The 17,910-nt window shown below is 48.8% G+C and overlaps 1 protein-coding gene across 3 annotated transcripts in view; it reads left to right on the top strand.

The window, feature by feature from the left end:
* The window catches only part of EIF4H (eukaryotic translation initiation factor 4H), a 221,967-nt gene that overhangs the window by 131,530 nt on the left and 72,527 nt on the right, over positions 1-17,910 (top strand). Inside the window, exon 7 of one of the 3 annotated variants that reach the window (XM_086954606.1) lies at positions 17,822-17,875. The exons of the other annotated variants lie outside the window; for them this stretch is intronic. Coding sequence (XP_086810732.1) covers positions 17,822-17,875 — 54 coding nt within the window. The remainder of the gene's footprint in view (positions 1-17,821; positions 17,876-17,910) is intronic. 3 annotated transcript variants of the gene reach the window in all.

Here is a 17,910-nt window from a genome sequence, read left to right as displayed (position 1 = left end):
TGGTAGTGGCAGCAATGTGGTCTTTCATTGTTAATGTCTGATCCAGTTTTAGTCCCAAGTTTTTTACACATTGTTTTGGAGCGGGAGCTGCTCTCAATTGGAAGGGCCATCATTCATCCGACCAGATGTCTGAGGCTTTCCCCATTAGCATGACCTTGGTTTTTCCAGGGTTCACCTGAAAGCAGTTCTGTCATCCAGTTGGAGATTGCAAGCATACCAACGGAGTGCCGATTTTTCTCTATTTCTAGATTAGGGCCGATGGTAAACATAAGCTGAGTATAGTCAGTTTATGAAAGTTCAAGGCATGTGGGCTGCTGAATTCATATCTGTGCATAGATCGCCGCCTAGTGTTGGGTCCGGATGATTGCACATTGTTGTCCTGGAAGAGTCTTCGAAGTATCACGAGATAGGTGGCTCCTCCCCTGGACTACAGTGCGCATGGGCATCGCCTCCATCCCCAGATTGTTTTTTTCTGCCATTGGGTTCGGATGTGTTTCGGTTCCCTCTGTCGGAATCGATAATAGTTTAACTTTCCTAACTTGAGACCAAAAGGTCTTTATGCTTGGCGTCGGTATCGTTTTTCGTTCGGGTTTGACTATTCTTCAGCTCCGAACTCTTGCTGCCCTTCCGCGTGCTGTCGGCGCGGACGGGCCTACACGACGCTCCAGACATGGAACGAACCCCGTTCAAGAGGTGTCCGGTGTGCACCTCCAAGTATTCACACCTCGACATGCACCCAGTTTGCAACAAATGTCTGTCGCCGGACCATGACGAGACCAGGTGTATGGCCTGTTCAAAGTTCCGGTGTAAGATGATTTTCAAGCTTCGTCGGGCCGCTAGACTCCAGGCCCAGTTATCAGCGCCCCCGCCAGACAACATCTTCGAAGAAGGCGTTGGAGACGACAATGTCTTTCAAGTTTCGGACTCTAGCCCGGCGTCGGAAGAAGAAAACTACGACGTGGGAGACGAGGAGTTTGATGAAGTCGTCGGTGAGGTAGGGGACGACGATGGGGCCATTGCCACCGTGGAGGATAGCTCAGAGGAGGAGCATCCTCAGACTGACTCAGGGGTCAACCCCCATTATACGGCCCAGGTCGAGGGATCGCCTTCGGGCCTTACCCAAGACCTTGTTAATTGTCCCACGGCCTCGCATACGGGCCCGGCCACGGACATTTCTGATGTGCCACTCCTGTTGAAGAAAACGAAAGTGAAGCCATCGGGGTCCACACCAACGGTTTCGAAACCGAAAGTGAAAGTCGCTCTGGTGGGACAGAAGGCTCCAGAGGCCTCGAGTCAAAGAAAGTCAAAATGGCCGACAGCAAGAGCCACGCCAAGATGGCCGACCCGAAGACCCCGGTGTCGGAGCCGAAGGCGAAGACGACCGACGCGGCCGCGTCGGCGCCGAAGGTGGTCGAGGTCGATGACCCGAAGAAGGCTCCGAAGAAGCGTCAGGGCGACGCCGAAGCTCTGGCTGCGCCGACTCCGGCCGCCAAGGATGGTGATGTGTCTGCTCCGAAAACTGTGCCTTTCGCCGACCCGACTTCGGACTCGGGGAAATCGCTTGAGCAGGTCCAGCCCTCTCCGGCCTTAGCCAAAAAGGTCGTCGAGTCCCTGCAGAGGATTCGGAAGGACGCTGAGGCTCCCGAACCGAAGGATGTGGTGCCGAATCCTACACCGAAGCCGGCAAAGGCGCAGACGCCTATCTGCTACACGCTGCCGCCGAAGACGAAGCCGAAGGCTTTCGCTCCGAAGCATGGGGCCGGGGTGCCTCTGAAGGTGGTGTCAACGCCCAAGGCGTCCTTGGTGGTGACGAAGCCTCGGCTCCAGCCGCTCGCAGATGAGGAACGTCGGGAGGTTGTCATCGACGCCAACACCGGGAAGCTCTCCCTCCTCAAACGGAAGATCACCACGGAGCCGGTGTTGGAGCATTATCGTATTCCACTCAAAAACAAGGACTCTGTGGGTACTTCTGCCCCTATAGAGCCTGCATCTCCACATAATTTAGAACTTTCACCAACGCATTCAAACGCTGGGGAAGGTGACGGAGATGAAGAGGACGAGTACAATTATCCAGCATACTCTGATCCAGAGGAGGTACATGAACCTTGGTCTGCCGGAGGCGACCCTGAGGACCCTCAGTCGGGTCAGGAACCGCAGCTTTTTGCAGCAAAGACTTCTCCAACAGAGGACTCTGCAGCCTTCAACGCTCTGATTAAGAGGGCTGCAGCTAATCATGTTGTTGACCTACATTCAGATCCTGTGGATGTCGATTTTCTGTTTGACACTTTCTCAGTGGCTGAGAAGTCAGTCAAGACACTGCCTATGCTAAAGGGAGTGCTGAAACATGCGCCAGAGGTTTTCAAGGAGCCCACTCGGGCGCGAGTCATCAATCCTCGTATTGATAAAAAATACAAGGCAGCGCCCTCGGATCCAACTTACATCAAGGGGCACTTGCCACTGGATTCTTTGGTTGTATCCAACGCACGTAAGCGGGCGAACTCGCAGACCACGGGTGACGCTCCTCCCCAGACAGAGTCGAAAATATTTGAAGCCTCAGGGAAAAGAATTGCTGCGCAGGCAGCTAATATTTGGCGCATTTCAAACACGCAGGCCCTACTTGCACGCTACGATAGGGCGCATTATGACACCCTAGAAACACTTCTGCAGCACTTGCCTGATCAGTACAAGGAGGCAGGGGAAATGTTGATTCAGGAGGGGAAGCTGATCACCAACGCTTCCATCAAATGTGCGCTGGACGTGGCTGATACCGCCTCCAGGGCAATCAACACTAGCGTGTTGCTGAGTAGACATGCATGGCTTTGAATATCAGGATTCAAACCAGATATACAGACGACCATCCTGAACCAAACAGTTAATCCTGACCACCTGTTTCGCCCCGAGGTGGATGCAACACTTGAAAAAATGAAGAAAGACACGGACACTGCCAAGTCTATGGGGGCCCTCCAGTCTCAGCAGTTTCGGGGTGGTTCCTTTCGCCGCTCCAATAACTGAGGCACCTCAAGGGGTCAGGCATCACAGTCCACACAGTATTACAAGACCAACACCCAGACCTCATACACCAACAAGAGTAGAGGTGGTTACAGGGGCAACAACATCAAAGGCAGGGGACGTGGAAACAACAGCTCCAGGTCCTCCACCGCCAACAAACAGTGACGCCTTGTCACTGCCCCCCGACCACACAACACCGGTCGGGGGGAGACTCCAGCAGTTCCTGCCCGCGTGGAAATCCATCACCACGGACAAGTGGGTCAAGTCTCTTATCCAGTACGGTTACTGTCTGGAACTTACTTCCACTCCACCAAACATACCTCCAAGAAGCCGTCCTATGTCCGGCGAGCACTTTCACTTGTTGCAGCAGGAGGTTCAAGTCATGCTGCAAAAAGGGGCAATAGAGCTCGTCCCACTGCAAGAAAGGGGAACAGGAGTTTACTCTCTGTACTTTCTAATCCCCAAAAAGGACGGATCCCTAAGGCCCATCCTGGACCTCAGGCCCCTCAACTGGTACATTCTATCGGAGCACTTCCATATGCTCACGTTGCAGCAGGTCCTCCCCCTGCTTCGACAGGGGGACTTCCTGGCTACGCTAGATCTGAAGGATGCGTATTTTCATATCCCCCTGCATCCTTCCCACAGGAAGTACCTCAGATTCACGATTCAAGACCAGCACTACCAGTTCAGGGTTCTGCCTTTCGGGGTCACCACAGCGCCAAGGGTCTTTACAAAGTGCCTGGCGACTGTGGCAGCGCATCTACGACGCCAGAACGTCCACGTCTATCCCTATCTGGACGACTGGCTCATTCAGGCAAAGACAGAACAGCAGTGCGCGGACCACGTGTCCCGCACAATTCACCTCCTGCACGATCTGGGATTCTCGCTGAACTATCCAAAATCCCATCTCCAGCCCGCCCATATACGGCAGTATCTGGGCGTGACGATAGACACTCTGGCAGCCACTGCGCAGCCGAATTCAGTGAGAATCGCCAGTATCCAGGCGCTGATCCAACGATTCAGACCTCAGCACTCGCTTCCAGCGAAGGTGATCATGCAGTTGATAGGCATGATGGCCTCCTGCATCTCCATCGTCCCGCACGCGAGACTACATATGCGTCCGCTTCAGGAGTGCCTAGCACGTCAGTGGACTCAGGCTCATGGGCAACTGACAGACCTAGTGTTGGTGAGCGATCGGGCATACAACTCTCTGCATTGGTGGAATCCACAAAACCTTTGCAAGGGCCGACCGTTCCAGGAGCCTGTGCCACAGATTATCCTGACAACTGACGCTTCTCTCCAGGGATGGGGAGCGCATGTACTCCACTACACAGTGCAGGGACTATGGACACTACAGCAAAGGAAGATGCACATCAACGTTTTGGAACTGATGGCAATCTTCATGGCCTTGAAGGCCTTCAAAGTACATCTGTGCAACAAGGTCGTGTCGATCCGGACGGACAACATGACGGCCATGTACTACATTCAGAAGCAGGGGGGCACACACTCTCCGCAGCTGTCTCATCTGGCTCAGAGCATGTGGAAGTGGGCCATTCAGAGGAATATCTTCCTCATGGCAGAGCATCTCCCGGGCAAGGACAACCAGATGGCGGACCTGCTCAGCAGGCACAGCCACCAAATGCACGAGTGGGAGATGCATCCATCTGTACTCCAACCGTACTTCCAAAGGTGGGGTCATCCAGAGATAGACCTGTTCGCCACAAAGGAGAACGCAAAATGCCAAAGCTTCGCCGCCAGGTTCCCACACCCGCAATCGCAGGGCAATGCGATGTGGATGAACTGGTCAGGCAGATTTGCGTACGCTTTTCCCCCAGCACCTCTGATATCGCTGGTGGCACGCAAACTCAGGCAGCACTCGATGACTCTCATCCTGGTTGCTCCAACGTGGGCTCGCCAACCATGGTACACCACGTTTCTGGAACTCTCCGTGGTACCGCATCAAAGGCTTCATCTCACGCCCAGCCTTCTGACGCAGAGCCATGGCGACATTCAGCACCCAGATCCGCAACAGCTCAACCTGGCGATCTGGCTCCTGAAGTCCTAGAGTTTGGCTACCTCAACCTTCCCCCCGATTGCATGGACATCATTCGGGAGGCAAGGAAGCCCACTACTAGAGCTTGTTATGCGGCTAAATGGAAAAGGTTTGTCATTTACTGTGTAAACCACGATATTGACCCGCTGGATGCATCCATTCAGAACATCATTTGTTACCTGTTCCACCTGTACCAATGCAATTTGGCGTACTCTTCCATCCGCATTCACTTGTCTGCAATGGCAGCATACCTCCAGAATAGGCAACACCTATCGCTTTTTAAGATCCCTGCTATCAAGGCTTTTCTGGAAGGACTCAAAAGAGTCATTCCACCACGGACACCACCAGCTCCGGAATGGAACCTCATTGTGGTTCTTACAAGGCTGATGGGTCCTCCCTTTGATCCACTGCACTCTTGTGAGCTTCAGTTTCTGACTTGGAAGGTTGCTTTCTTAGTAGCAATTACATCGCTACGGAGGGTTAGCGAATTGCAGGCGCTCACCATCCAGGAACCTTTCTTCCAAGTACACGCTAACAGGGTGGTACTCCGCACTAACCCTAAATTCTTACCCAAGGTTGTATCTCAATTCCACTTGAACCAGACAATTGAGTTGCCAGTGTTTTTTCAAAACCCAGAGACGCTGGCGGAGCGGATGCTCCACACCCTTGACGTTAAAAGAGCCCTGATGTACTACGTTGACAGGACAAAAGATTTTCGTAAGACCAAGCAACTTTTCGTTGCTTTTGCCTCACACCACAAGGGAAACGCTATCTCCAAAGCTGGGATCGCTAGGTGGATCGTGAAATGCATTCAAATCTGTTACGCTAAGGCTAAACATACTCTCACAATTCCACCAAGAGCCCACTCCACCAGAAAGTTGGGGGCCTCTATGGCTTTTCTAGGTAACATTCCCTTAGAAGATATTTGTAGAGCAGCCACATGGTCTACCACACATACTTTCACTAAACATTACTGTGTAGACGTGCACTCCAAACAGCAGGCAGCTGTTGGTCAGGCTGTTCTCAAAACACTTTTTCAGACTGCTGCAGCTGGCACGGGCGGCCGCCAATAATAGGAGGACTGCTATGTATTCAATGCACAGATATGAATTCAGCAGCCCACATGCCTCGAACTGCAAATGCTACTTACCAGTATGCATCTGTTCTTGGCATGTAGGGCTGCTGACATTCATATCGCCCACCCTCCTCCCCGGCGCCTGTAGCAGCTGCAGTATTCATATATATATATATATATATATATATATATATATATATATATATATATATACACACACACACTCATAGCATGGGCATCACTCACATACTTCACTCCATCTCTGCCAATGGCTAAAAACAATCTGGGGATGGAGGCGATGCCCATGCGCACTGTAGTCCAGGGGAGGAGCCACCTATCTCGTGATACTTTGAAGACTCTTCCAGGACAACAATGTGCAATCATCCGGACCCAACACTAGGCGGCGATCTATGCACAGATATGAATGTCAGCAGCCCTACATGCCAAGAACAGATGCATACTGGTAAGTAGCATTTGCATTATTTCAAAGCCTAGCTGCGCTACAATTTTTGCCAGAGGGGCCATATATATGTTGAATAAAGTCTGTCTTAGACAAGAGCCCTGAGGTACGACCCTATCCAAACGCATTTTTTCTAGTATGGCCCTAACATAATGGTTTGCATTCTGTCTGACATGAAATGCTGCAGCCATTTTAAGGCTGTACCTTGGATGCCACAGGAGTGTAATCTCTCTGCGAGCTTTGAGTGTGAGATGGTATCAAACGCCGCAGAGATCTAATAGTATCAGTACTACTCCCATGTCTGCCTAAGGGAGTCAGTCACGGCCAGATTGGCGGTCTCCGTATTGAAACCCGGTCGAAAGCCTGATTGCGAAGGATCCAAAATTTTATTGGATTCCAGGTATAGATTTAGCTGCCTATTTATTATACTTTCCAATTGCTTGCCCAGTAAGGGTAGCAAGGAAATAGGACGGTAGTTACTGAGTACTCGAGGATGAGCTGTAGGTTTTTTTTAATATTGGCCATACTAACGCTGCCTTCCATGTTGTGGGGATAATACCAGATTGTATTGAGTGATTAAAAATATTTCGAATTGCTGGGGCACAGCTAGTGGCTAGGAGAGCCATTGTCTTTGGAGGACAGATGTTGAGGCGAGCCAGATTTGGCGATGGACAATAGGTTGGAAACCTCAAGCGTGGTTAATTCAAAACCGTCTAGGCTACTGCATGCAACCTTTCCTGCGTCTCCTAGTCTAATGAGAGATTCAAGGTTCTGAGCGGTGGTAGATTAAACATTTGCGTAGATGTTGGAAATCCTTTTCTTGAAAATAGATTGCTAATGAGTTGCAGAACTCTTGAGATTCCACTGGGGATTGTCTGCAGACTTGTGGGGATACAAAATCCTGATAGATATATGGCGTATTGCGCACTAGAGACTCCTGAGGCAGAAAGCTGGGAGCTTAATTTTTAACGCACTTGCTTCTTTGCGCACACTGCACTTTATTTTAAAACTGTTGCAACCTAATTTTACCCTGACTGATTGGGGAAACCCTCACCGTAACTCAGCCGAGACAGGCGCTGGGAGGTGAGGAGACATTGCGGCCCCGGAGACTGCTGGTGGAGTGAGCAGCCATCTTGAGGGAAATTAAAGGGTAGCGGGCTAGTTTGTTACTTCTGACGCCATAAATGCGGGCGCCGGCGTGCCAAAGGCCTCTTTTTAGGACAAAAATCAGAGTTTCTAAATGGCCGCTTTTTCATTCTTGAGGTGAGGTGGGGGGAGGAGGAGAGTACATTCTCACCCTAACCAGGGCTCCAGGCTCTTTTGGGCACCACTTGAGGATTTAGACTCAATCTCTCAGAACCCACCTGCAGGGTCCAGGGCAAATACCGTTGAAACTGGTCAGCTGGGCTCTTTATGCTGGAGGTTTCCTCAAGCATTGTATTCCTGGAGATTAAAAGGAGGCTAGCCAACAAGCCCCTGTATACCACTTCTGGCCTGGCTTCAGATAAAAACTGGTCCAATCCTTGGTGTTTATTCCACAGGTGAAAGAGAAGGGTCAGTCCTGAGTTGCAGGGGTTTTCTACTTTTAAGCCTGTCCCTAGCTTGTTGGAGGGTAGTGGGGGAGGGGGGGGAGAGGAGCATGTAGACTCCCTAATCAGTAGGAGTAAAATTCTCATGTGCAACCATGCCACCTCGTATATCACTTCCTAGAGCTTGGCACTAAAGTCACACAGTGCGTATCTTCCCATAACCAAGATGTCACAATCTTTCTTCCCGGTATCAGCGCTATGGATACACCCCTGAGGTATGTGTATAGAGAAATAAAAAAAATCCTTCTGCAAAACTAGTTCTGTGACTATATCATCATCAATATTTTATTGTTTGATTAATAAAAATCTTTACAATATTCGAATGGATAAAAACAGAAAAGAGATTAAGATGAAAATAAAATGACATGTATTCTTAATGATAAAAAGTCAAAATGTTCTGACCCAAAAAGGACCTCTCTGGACAAGTTTCTTTCGTTAAAACAGTGTGTGTATCCAGGGCAAGATTTTCGCTAAATGGCGTTTCTACCACCACGTTCTTCTTTCCCTGGCCACTGTTTGCACTAGGTGGTAGGTGCCTTTGTCTGTTCAGTTTCCTGTAGCAGTTTTGTTACCATTGTCATAAATGTTACTCCCCGGCATGACAGAATGGATGAGACACCTCCTAGCCAGCTTATCACCGCTTGTCTGCAAGTGCGGATCTTTAGTGCGATAAAAATTCCCCGTAGATGCCTTCTTCTTGGGGTCAATAAGGCCGGACGCGTACATAACAAGTGCGTCAATGTTTCCTTCTGGTATCCGCATAATCTGCAGTTGAAACTTTCGGTTTGTTTTTTCCAAGAGGGCGTTAAATCTTTTGATAGATGCATGCCCATTCGGTACGCTATAAAAGCTTTTTTTAGATGTTGACTGTAGTGCAAAGCTAGATATCCTTGCGGTTTTTGGTTGATATAGGAGTTAACTACTGTCCAAGCATGTCGTCGTTTAGTTAAGGTTGTTTTATCTTTTAGCAAGGAAGCCTTTTTTGCTAGTCAATTTACTACTTTACACAAGTGTACGTGGTCGTTTTTTTTTTTCTTCTTTTTTTTCCCATACTTCGTGCAGAGTTGGTGTGGTCAAACTCGCACTAAGATATTTTCCCCATTGAGTTGTGTTTGGCTGGACTTCCTGATGGTTTATTTCCTTCCAGCAGATGTTGTCCATTGTCTCACTTGGGGCAGAGCTAGTGACACAATTTTGCGAACGTGGACATTGACCGAATTTCTTGGTTCTATAAGCCAAATTCTAAACTAACTTGGGCTGGCGCAGCTGAGTGTGGCAGATTGGAGACTTCCTTGTATATTTAATTTTGTAAATTGTTTAAAATTGTTGATTCCCCTCCTAGCCATGCAGTTAATACGTATGATAAAGTGGGGATAGTTTTTGCGGCCATTACTTTAAGTGCGTGTAATTTGGGCCGCCCACTGTTTTTTGCAGTTGCCTGTATGCATAAATTAATGATTGCGCCTTCCCTCTTAGTACCAGAATGTGCCTTTTTTGTGTTTCACTGCTCAGTGGTCATCCCCAGGAATTTGAGACCTGCTATTCTGTGACTGGATTTTACCACACTGTGATTGTGTCACTCTGGTTACTTAGAGAATGGCAGGGGCAGGCATAGGTGTGAGTTAAATCTACCTGTGACAACGGGTGCCCCTTTGAAGCTGGTACAGTAGGTGGCCATATCCCTTACCCCCCCCCCCGTTTTTTTCTCTAATTTTTTATTTTCCCAATGTGAACATAGACAGGTGTTACAGCAGTTAAATAAATGATCATGGGCATAAATACATTACAGAAAGTAGATATTAGCCAATTAATAATAAATATACAGCCATAATTCATGATCCAACAAAGCGACAGCTAAAAACTCATAGATACAGTGCAACATTATGAACAATTTTATTGAGTAGAATTCAGCCTAATAACCCAGCCACAAAAAACAGATCATAAGACATAGTTGCATCAATTTTAAAAGGGCTGATTAAAAGTCCCAATGAGCTAGTCTTTTTTTAGATTAGTTAACTGCTCACTCATTCTGCAGAGCGAGAGAGAGAGACACGCTCCGCAAGGCCCCCAAATACTATTCCCCTTGATCTTTCCCTTCCTGCCTCTTCGTTCATTCAATGCGGTCTCTAACTTATAAATATGTAGGAAGTGCCCTTTCCACTGCTGGAAGGTCGGTGATGACTGATCCAGCCAAGCTGAGGCAACATATAACCTGGGGACTGACATAGCTATAAAGATGAGCTCCTTCTCAGTTCTCCTGTCATGCTCGGAAATCCAAAATAACATAATCTGAGGTGATAGACTGATATCCGCCTTCAGTATATCCTGTAAAAACCAATTATTTCCCGGCCTGTTAGTTCTGTACTAGACCAGGTGGAAAATATGTGAACCAAGTTGCTCCTTCTGCCCTGATTCTAAAGACCATTCCACTCCATTTCATGATTTTTGTAGGTGTTGTATATAAATCAAACTGGGTTTTAAAATGCTGTGACTGTAGATTGGCAGAGCATAATATAGGACCCCCTATTTCTAATGATAAAAAAGGAATCCGAAAGCCCTAGCCTGTCCTGCCACTTCAGGCTACATTTATCCAGATTACCCATGGCCTCCTCTAGCAGACAGATGTATGTGAAATTGATGGGCTTTTGTCCTTTATTAATAATTCCATTATGGGGACCTGTGCAAAACCTGCCGCTCCTCCGGCTTTTTTGAGTAAAAAATCCCTTAATTGAAAACATTTAAAAAAGTCTTGGGGTAATATGTTGAATCTTGCCCTAACCTCCTCAAAAGACGCAATATAGTCTCCAGAAAAGAGATCTCCCAACCCTACCAAACCCAGCCTTTTCCCACCTTGCTAAGCAGTCATCTTGCAGTGCCCTATGTAACTGGTCATTCCTAAGCAGGGGATATATCTACTAAATCTGCCAAGCAGTTTCTGTATCCCTGCCCAATTCCGCATTGCTGGGATTAAAATCTTGAACTTTTTTTTTTTAAATAGTTAGCTCACGTCCCCTATCAAAATCTCAAATATCGATGGGACATGGCTAGGATTGTGCCCTGCCCATACCTTGTTACCAAATAGAGGACTATAGTACTGCAGCACAGCATCCCTAGATAGTCATAGGAATGCATTGACCCTCCTTGTTTTTCCATAGACAAACCTGGCGACCCCCTCTCGATTTAACTTAAACCAGTCATTATGTATACCAAGCGGTATTGTTCGGGAGATGTAAGGTAGCTTTGACCGGATCATCAATTTTACTAGTTTATACCTCCCCATTATTGAGTCTCAAGTTATCCCAGCAACGGAGATCCTGCCTAATTTTCCCCAATATAGGGGAGAAATTTAGATCCACTATTGCCTCGACCTTTGCTGTGATGGTTAGTCCAAGATGGACTGCTTCGTTGACCATCCTGCTGTCCGAGGTGGGGGTAAATCTGTTTATCAGGACCTGCGTTTTAATCCTATTCAGTGAGAAGCCAGATTGGATCCCAAAATTATCAGCTTTGTTTTTGACCGCCTGTAACGCTCTGTCGGGTTCCGTAGTAATTCTGGCCACACCATTGGCATATCGCAATATCTTTGTATCCAGCCTTGCAGGCTGACGGGGATAATATATTTGGAAGTTTCCTGTCGTCGAAGGAGCGGGTCTATGTATAGTGCAAACAGCAGAGGAGAGAAGAGGGACACCCCTGCCTTGTACCTCTTTTTCAATTAAGAATGGTTTAGACTTTTCCCACAATACTCTCACTCTGGCAGTAGGCTTAATATACATAGCCTGCTTTGCCTTAATAAAAGATGTCCCGAGCCCATTAGCCTCCATGATCTTCCAAAGATAGCACCATGACACCCTGTCAAAGGCCTTCTTGGCGTAAAGAAAGGCAACCCGCCTAGGTTTTGCAAGAACCTCCATGGCATCCAATGTAATTACCCGCCTAACGTGATCCACCGTTCCCCCTCCCGTAAAGAAAGCCATGTTGCCAAGCTGAAACTAGGTGCAGCATTACTTTATTCAGTAGAGTAGCAAAGATTTTGCAAACAGGGTTTTTAGTAAAGAGAGGAAGATTGGCGCTCAGGCTAGTTCGCGTCGTGTTTGCTATGCTCAGTATATGCATGGTGCTGCCAGGTCTGGGAAAAATACCCTGCTATGCTCAGTGTATGCACAGTGCTGCCAGGTCGGGGGAAATACCCTGTAACCCCCGTAAATGTGCAAGTCAAAAACACACACCAATAATGAGAACACGGTCCTTGGCACACGTAATTAGGATGCAACAATGGTTGAAGAGTCTCGTATTGTGACAATCTGTGGTCAACACTAGTATAATATTCAGATGTATTTAATAATGCAACAACGAAAAACAACCAGCCAACACGTGTTTCATTACATAAGGGACCTATCCCGTGACTTCTTCAGGGCTGTGTGGTGCAGCAGATTGACAGTACGGTGTCGCGAGGCCGGTGACAATTCAGACCTGACCAGGGGGTAAATGAGGGCCAACCGGTCCCCGTTGCCACGTAGCAGATCCTGCTGGGACGGGAGCGCAATCTGGTTGACTCCTGCGGGTAAGGCTTAGGGAGGGCAGTGTGGTTCCTGATTTCAAGCGGACCTCAATGAGTGTTACGTCAAGATGCGATGTCCAAATCCAGCCTCCTGATAATGCTCGATTACCTGCCGAATGCAACACCTACGTTCTGTTATATGGCAGAAATCGGGGTGGACAAAGAAGGAACTCTCCTTATACTGCCTTAGCGTCTGGATGGGCTTTCTCATATATAAGCTGCCGCAGCATTAAATAATCAAAAAAGATTAGGATAGCTCTTGGTTGCTTTTTGTCTCTGCAGGGCTGTCTTTTGATAGCGAGTGAATGGGAACCGGTGGGCCCTCTGAACTTCATGTTCCTAATTCCAGCCTATAATATCTGGAAAGGCTTCCTTTTAGAAGGTCCAGAATAAAAGCACGACTGTCCTCCCTGTGAGAAGGTGGCCTGATATGCAGTGGTCACTATTCTAGTGAACACTATGTATCAGTCCAGCAACCCTTATTGATGATTGGTTGTAAGTCAACCTTATAGACCAGCTATCCTAGTAGCGTGGATACGAGCAGTCTAAGGCTAAAAGACTCGAGAGGGCGTGTTAAGCCAGCTGTTATACCACATATACCCCTTGAACACCAAGTGAAAGGACACCACACAAGTGTTATGAAAATAAACAAGATATTTATTACGAATCACAACAGCCCTGTACTCTTTATGAGGACAGGGTACTAAGCACAAACCAAAACTCTTACAAAAATACTTAAGTTAGCACAGTATATACAAATGCCCGAGGGGCACGGAAAACCATATACTTGAAAAGTGGAATGCGAAATTACTAGCAGGTAAGTACAGTACTAATAGGCTTTGGAATCGCTAGGACTTGACTGTAGAATCGTTAGATTACTTCTAGGAGACCCAGGGGACTCGGGTGCAGTGTGTGCACTCTCACGCGAGATGCGGGACAAAGTCTATGGTAGCTAGGAATTGCAAAGTTAGTGTTCTCGGGCGAACCCGACCTGGTAGGAAGAAAACGAAAGTAGATTCTGACCCTTGGATAGTGAGGCTATGCTGGGGCACCGAAATGCCGAAGTTACCTAGCCCAGGGGCTGCAGCTGCATAGGACTCAAAAGACGTCGGGAATCCTCGTTGACGGACCAGGAGCCTGGAAGAAAGAAGTTGCTGGCAGGCGACCAGTGAAGAAAGTTCGGTGGATCCAAGCCTGGATCGATGGAAGATGACACCTGAAAGCAGAGGGGACCAAGTTCGAGACTACTAGCCAGTAGTCAGTGGGCACCAGGAGGGCACCGGATGGTAGCCACCTCGACAAGGCGTGTGGGTGACGCTGGGCTCGGAGATCTCACGGACCAGGAGGCGTTGTCGGCGACCAGGAAGGAGGATCGAGCTGTCCCACGAAGATAGAAGCTGTCGGCGTCGCTGGACCCAGGATTGGGCAACAAAGCCTTGGCAAATTCAAGCCCACGCGGTGGACCTAAAATGGCGTCTGGAGTGGACCAGGAGGGTCCGAGGTGCCTCTCTTCAAGAAGGAAGCAAGGGCCAGTCTGGAGCAACCAGACCAGCAGCAGTGATGTCGTCGGGCGTCGTTCAGAAGGCCACAAGCCAGCCGGCTAGTAGCCAAACAACGCGGTGCACAGCAAACAGCAGAAGGGCCCCACGCAGATCGTGGAGATGCAGGGAGGCTGACCTTGGGTGCTGGAGCTGCGCAGGGTCGGGGCTTCTCGGACCCCAAAGCACTCACCCGTGGAGGACACGGTGGGCTTGCAGTAAAGATGTCGTGCAGTCTTGGCGATCGTCGGTCCCTCGGTCTCGTCGCACTCACGGTTCTCAGCTTTGCTGTAGAGGTCAGAGGTGCCAGGGAAGCCGGGTCTCGTCGAGCTGGGTCGTCGGATTCGTGAAGGACTTGCAGCAGACCGCAGTGTTCTTTAGGATGGTGCCTGCGGATGCAGGGTGACTACTCCTTAGCCACAAGGGAGAATCTTGATGAAGAAATCGTGAAGTCCTTTCGAAGAAAGTCGTGTCTGGATTCCAAAGATGATCTAATTTTAACAGGGGGCCCGCTCCTATCTTTATACTAAAAAAGGGGGCTGACCCGGTGACTAGGTCCTGCCTATGGGTGGGACTAGGAGGGGGGTGGTTACACCCCTCTGCCATGCCGGACTTCCCCAGGCCAGGGGCTGGTGTGCCCCTGGAACTGGTTCAGACCGGCCTATGCGTAGTGAGCACCGGGGTGCCACTCAGCAGTCACCTTCCTGAAAAGCCCTGCCTACCCAGGATACACAAAACCATGTCTGGGACGGTGCTAGCACCGCCCCTGACAGGAAACCCTTTGTCCAGGCTCCCCTCGCTGGAAGGACTCCCAGCTGCAGGGGGTCAGACTCGTGTCTGTGGTGGCAGCATCCATTTTGTGGAGCTGAGGCTTCAGTTAACTTTAACCGGGGTTCACAGTTACATACATGTCGTGTCCCTCTAGAAGGGTGGAATGCTAACCCCGTCGCCAGAATTGGCGAGGATTTAGTATTCCAATTCGTATGACACCTTACTCGACATGTTTTGATAAAGCAATACCAAAGTTAGCATTTAACCGCGAGGATTATAATGCACTTAAGAGTATATGGTATGCGATATCATGGAACAGCTATTAGGACTTGATTCCGCAAGCTGCAGACAGGCTCAGCTCATGCCAGAGCACCATCTCACACGATTCCAAGCACTCTGCCTTCAGGATTGTCAAGGCCTGCCATAGGAGTGACTGATAGGAATCTGTGTGTCCATTTTAGGGTTAGGTATAGGTATACTACACCTACAGCAAAGGGTGATTACACGACTTTGCCCCAGCTGTCATGCAGCCAGTTGTGTCAAATTTAGGAGGCCAGCCAGGGGTGGCATAATACATGCTGCAGCCCCTGGCAGCCCTGGGTACACCTATGCCCTGAGTTACAGGGTCTGATAAGGTGGCCCAGTACCAATTGGAAATGTACCTAGGGTACATGGAATCCATTTTACAGAGAGACCAGTAGGCCTGGGGTCCTGATTGGCAGGACCCCAGGTCGACTATGTCAAAAACCAGCTAAAACACAGGGCAAAAAGTTGGGGGCAACCATAGTCAGGAGGTACCTTCCTACACTCCCCTTCCAGACTATCCTCAATACCAAGAAAGCAGAGGTTATTTCTTCTTAGGCAATTTTCCATATCGTCCAGCTTCCACATATCCTCAGTTAGCTGGCTTCGTGAGCACTTGTCTGCTCTCACAGCAGACAGATTGGTCTCGACAGCAGTTGCTCTTAACTCCATCTTTTTTTAGTTGCTCACTGATCTCAACACATGCCTTCCCTTCTTTCCGCACCACCCCTTCCAGATTTTTTAGTTGCCTGTCTAGCTTTTATTCTCATCCGTACAGGTCTTTGCACAATGTTCCTTAATTGACTCTAGTAAAGTGCCCAGAGCAGTGGCTGTTCACCCCCAATCCTACTGGCTATGTTTGTGGTTTCCCGGCTGAGTAGTGAACCTGATATGGGAATAGTCCCACTTCATCCCGGTGCCTGTATTGCGCCTCCCTCTGTCTTGAGGATCAGTATGTCCATTCGATCCCTTCAAACTCCTCCAGTGCTTTTGACGTTTGTGAGTGGTCTCGGGAGATTCCAGTGTACTGGAGCCAGACATTGTCGCATAATACTCTATTTTGCTGTTGCTGGAGCTAGTGTCGCCTGAGTGAGAGTCCACTGTGAGAAATGTATCTGTCCCATCTGATATAGCATCTGTGACAGGCAGCCCTTCATTCCCTGCTGTAAAGCCATTAGCTAAAGCAGGTTGATGGTTCATCTGAGAGTCCGGTAGATGCTTAAGTGCCCCCTGGGTAGACTCTCTGGGAATCGAGGATGAGAAGTGAGAACTCAGTAAATACCCGCCTGGTATTTATCCGCAGATACTGAGGTGGACTGCTGATCTTTGGGTAGCATTTGTTTAATTTTCTCAGGGTCTAATTTGCTAAGATGCTGTTGGGGTGTATGACGCCCCTACCCACCTCTCCTCTTTGATTTTGAAGTCCGTAATTGCTGCCTGAGGGATATTTGGGATGACTAGATCAAGTGGTGTGGTTAGAGCGGCGATATAGTCTCCCTCGGGGGGGGGGCAGGGTCCCTTCCTCCTAACTTAGTCGCCACCATTTTCCTCACCCCACCTTGCAGCCTCTCGGTCAGATTTCTCCTCTCCCCTGAACTTTCAAGCTGCTTTTTGGTAGTGAGGGAGTTGCTGGGTTTGCCTGTACTCGTTAATAATGCCTGGGGGAAACCTCTGTGTCACCCCCCTGAGAGTGCGCTGCCGCCTGTGCAGCTAGCTCCCTAACTTGCTTTACTTTAGGAGGCATTTCAATAATGTCTTTTCTCTGGAGAAAACGGGGTCCTGCTCCTCTCACCTTCCAGGTAAGTCTGGTTCTCGTAGTCCCCTTCCAGGTAAGTCTGGTTCTTATAGTAGTGTGGCCCACCCACACTCCCAGGGCATTGCTGATTGACCAGGCAAGCCTCACGGTCAGCCTGAAAAGCACTGCAGAGCTGTTGCTCCTCCTTACTCACTTAGTCTTCAGGCTAGCGATGCTGCCGGAGACTTCCTTTCCATCTGGCGTCTGCTTCGTCTGTGCTGCAAACTGCTAATACATCCGTCTGTATGTGGATGTGCAGCTACAAGCGTAGATGCCTGGACAAAAATCACTGGTTCTGGCACAGGTAAGCCAAGTCGGGGGAGTTGGGGCAGGTGCTCTAGCATGGCGATCATACGTGCTCGCCATCTTGCTCTCGACTGAAACGTTTAAGGTGGCCATATCCTTAATGCATTCTTATCAATTGCTTCTGCGGGAGCAGAGGGAAGCACTGTTGTACTGGAGTAAATGTTGATGCCGTGTTCATTTGTGAAAGGGTTGACTTGCCATATTCATTAATGGACTTTACAATTATGCCTTTGATTTCGCAAACTGGATGTTTTAGATTTTCGAGGGGGAAGCGGGTCCTTTTGGAGTGACTTAATCTCTTGCACTTCATTTTCAGTGTTTTATGAGAAGTGCAAAAAAGTGTAATCTTACTGTTTTTCAGAACGTGGTAGTTCTTACGGCTCTAGAGGAGGTGAAAGTGACGACTCCAGCGCCGGTAACATTATTCACATTTTTAATGATTGGAGCCAT

The sequence above is a fragment of the Lissotriton vulgaris genome, chromosome 2_1, assembly GCF_964263255.1.
Source record: "Lissotriton vulgaris chromosome 2_1, aLisVul1.2, whole genome shotgun sequence".
NCBI classification, from domain to species: domain Eukaryota; kingdom Metazoa; phylum Chordata; class Amphibia; order Caudata; family Salamandridae; genus Lissotriton; species Lissotriton vulgaris.
The sequence above is the reverse complement of the archived record's forward strand: the minus strand, read 5'-3'. Positions and strand labels throughout refer to the sequence as shown.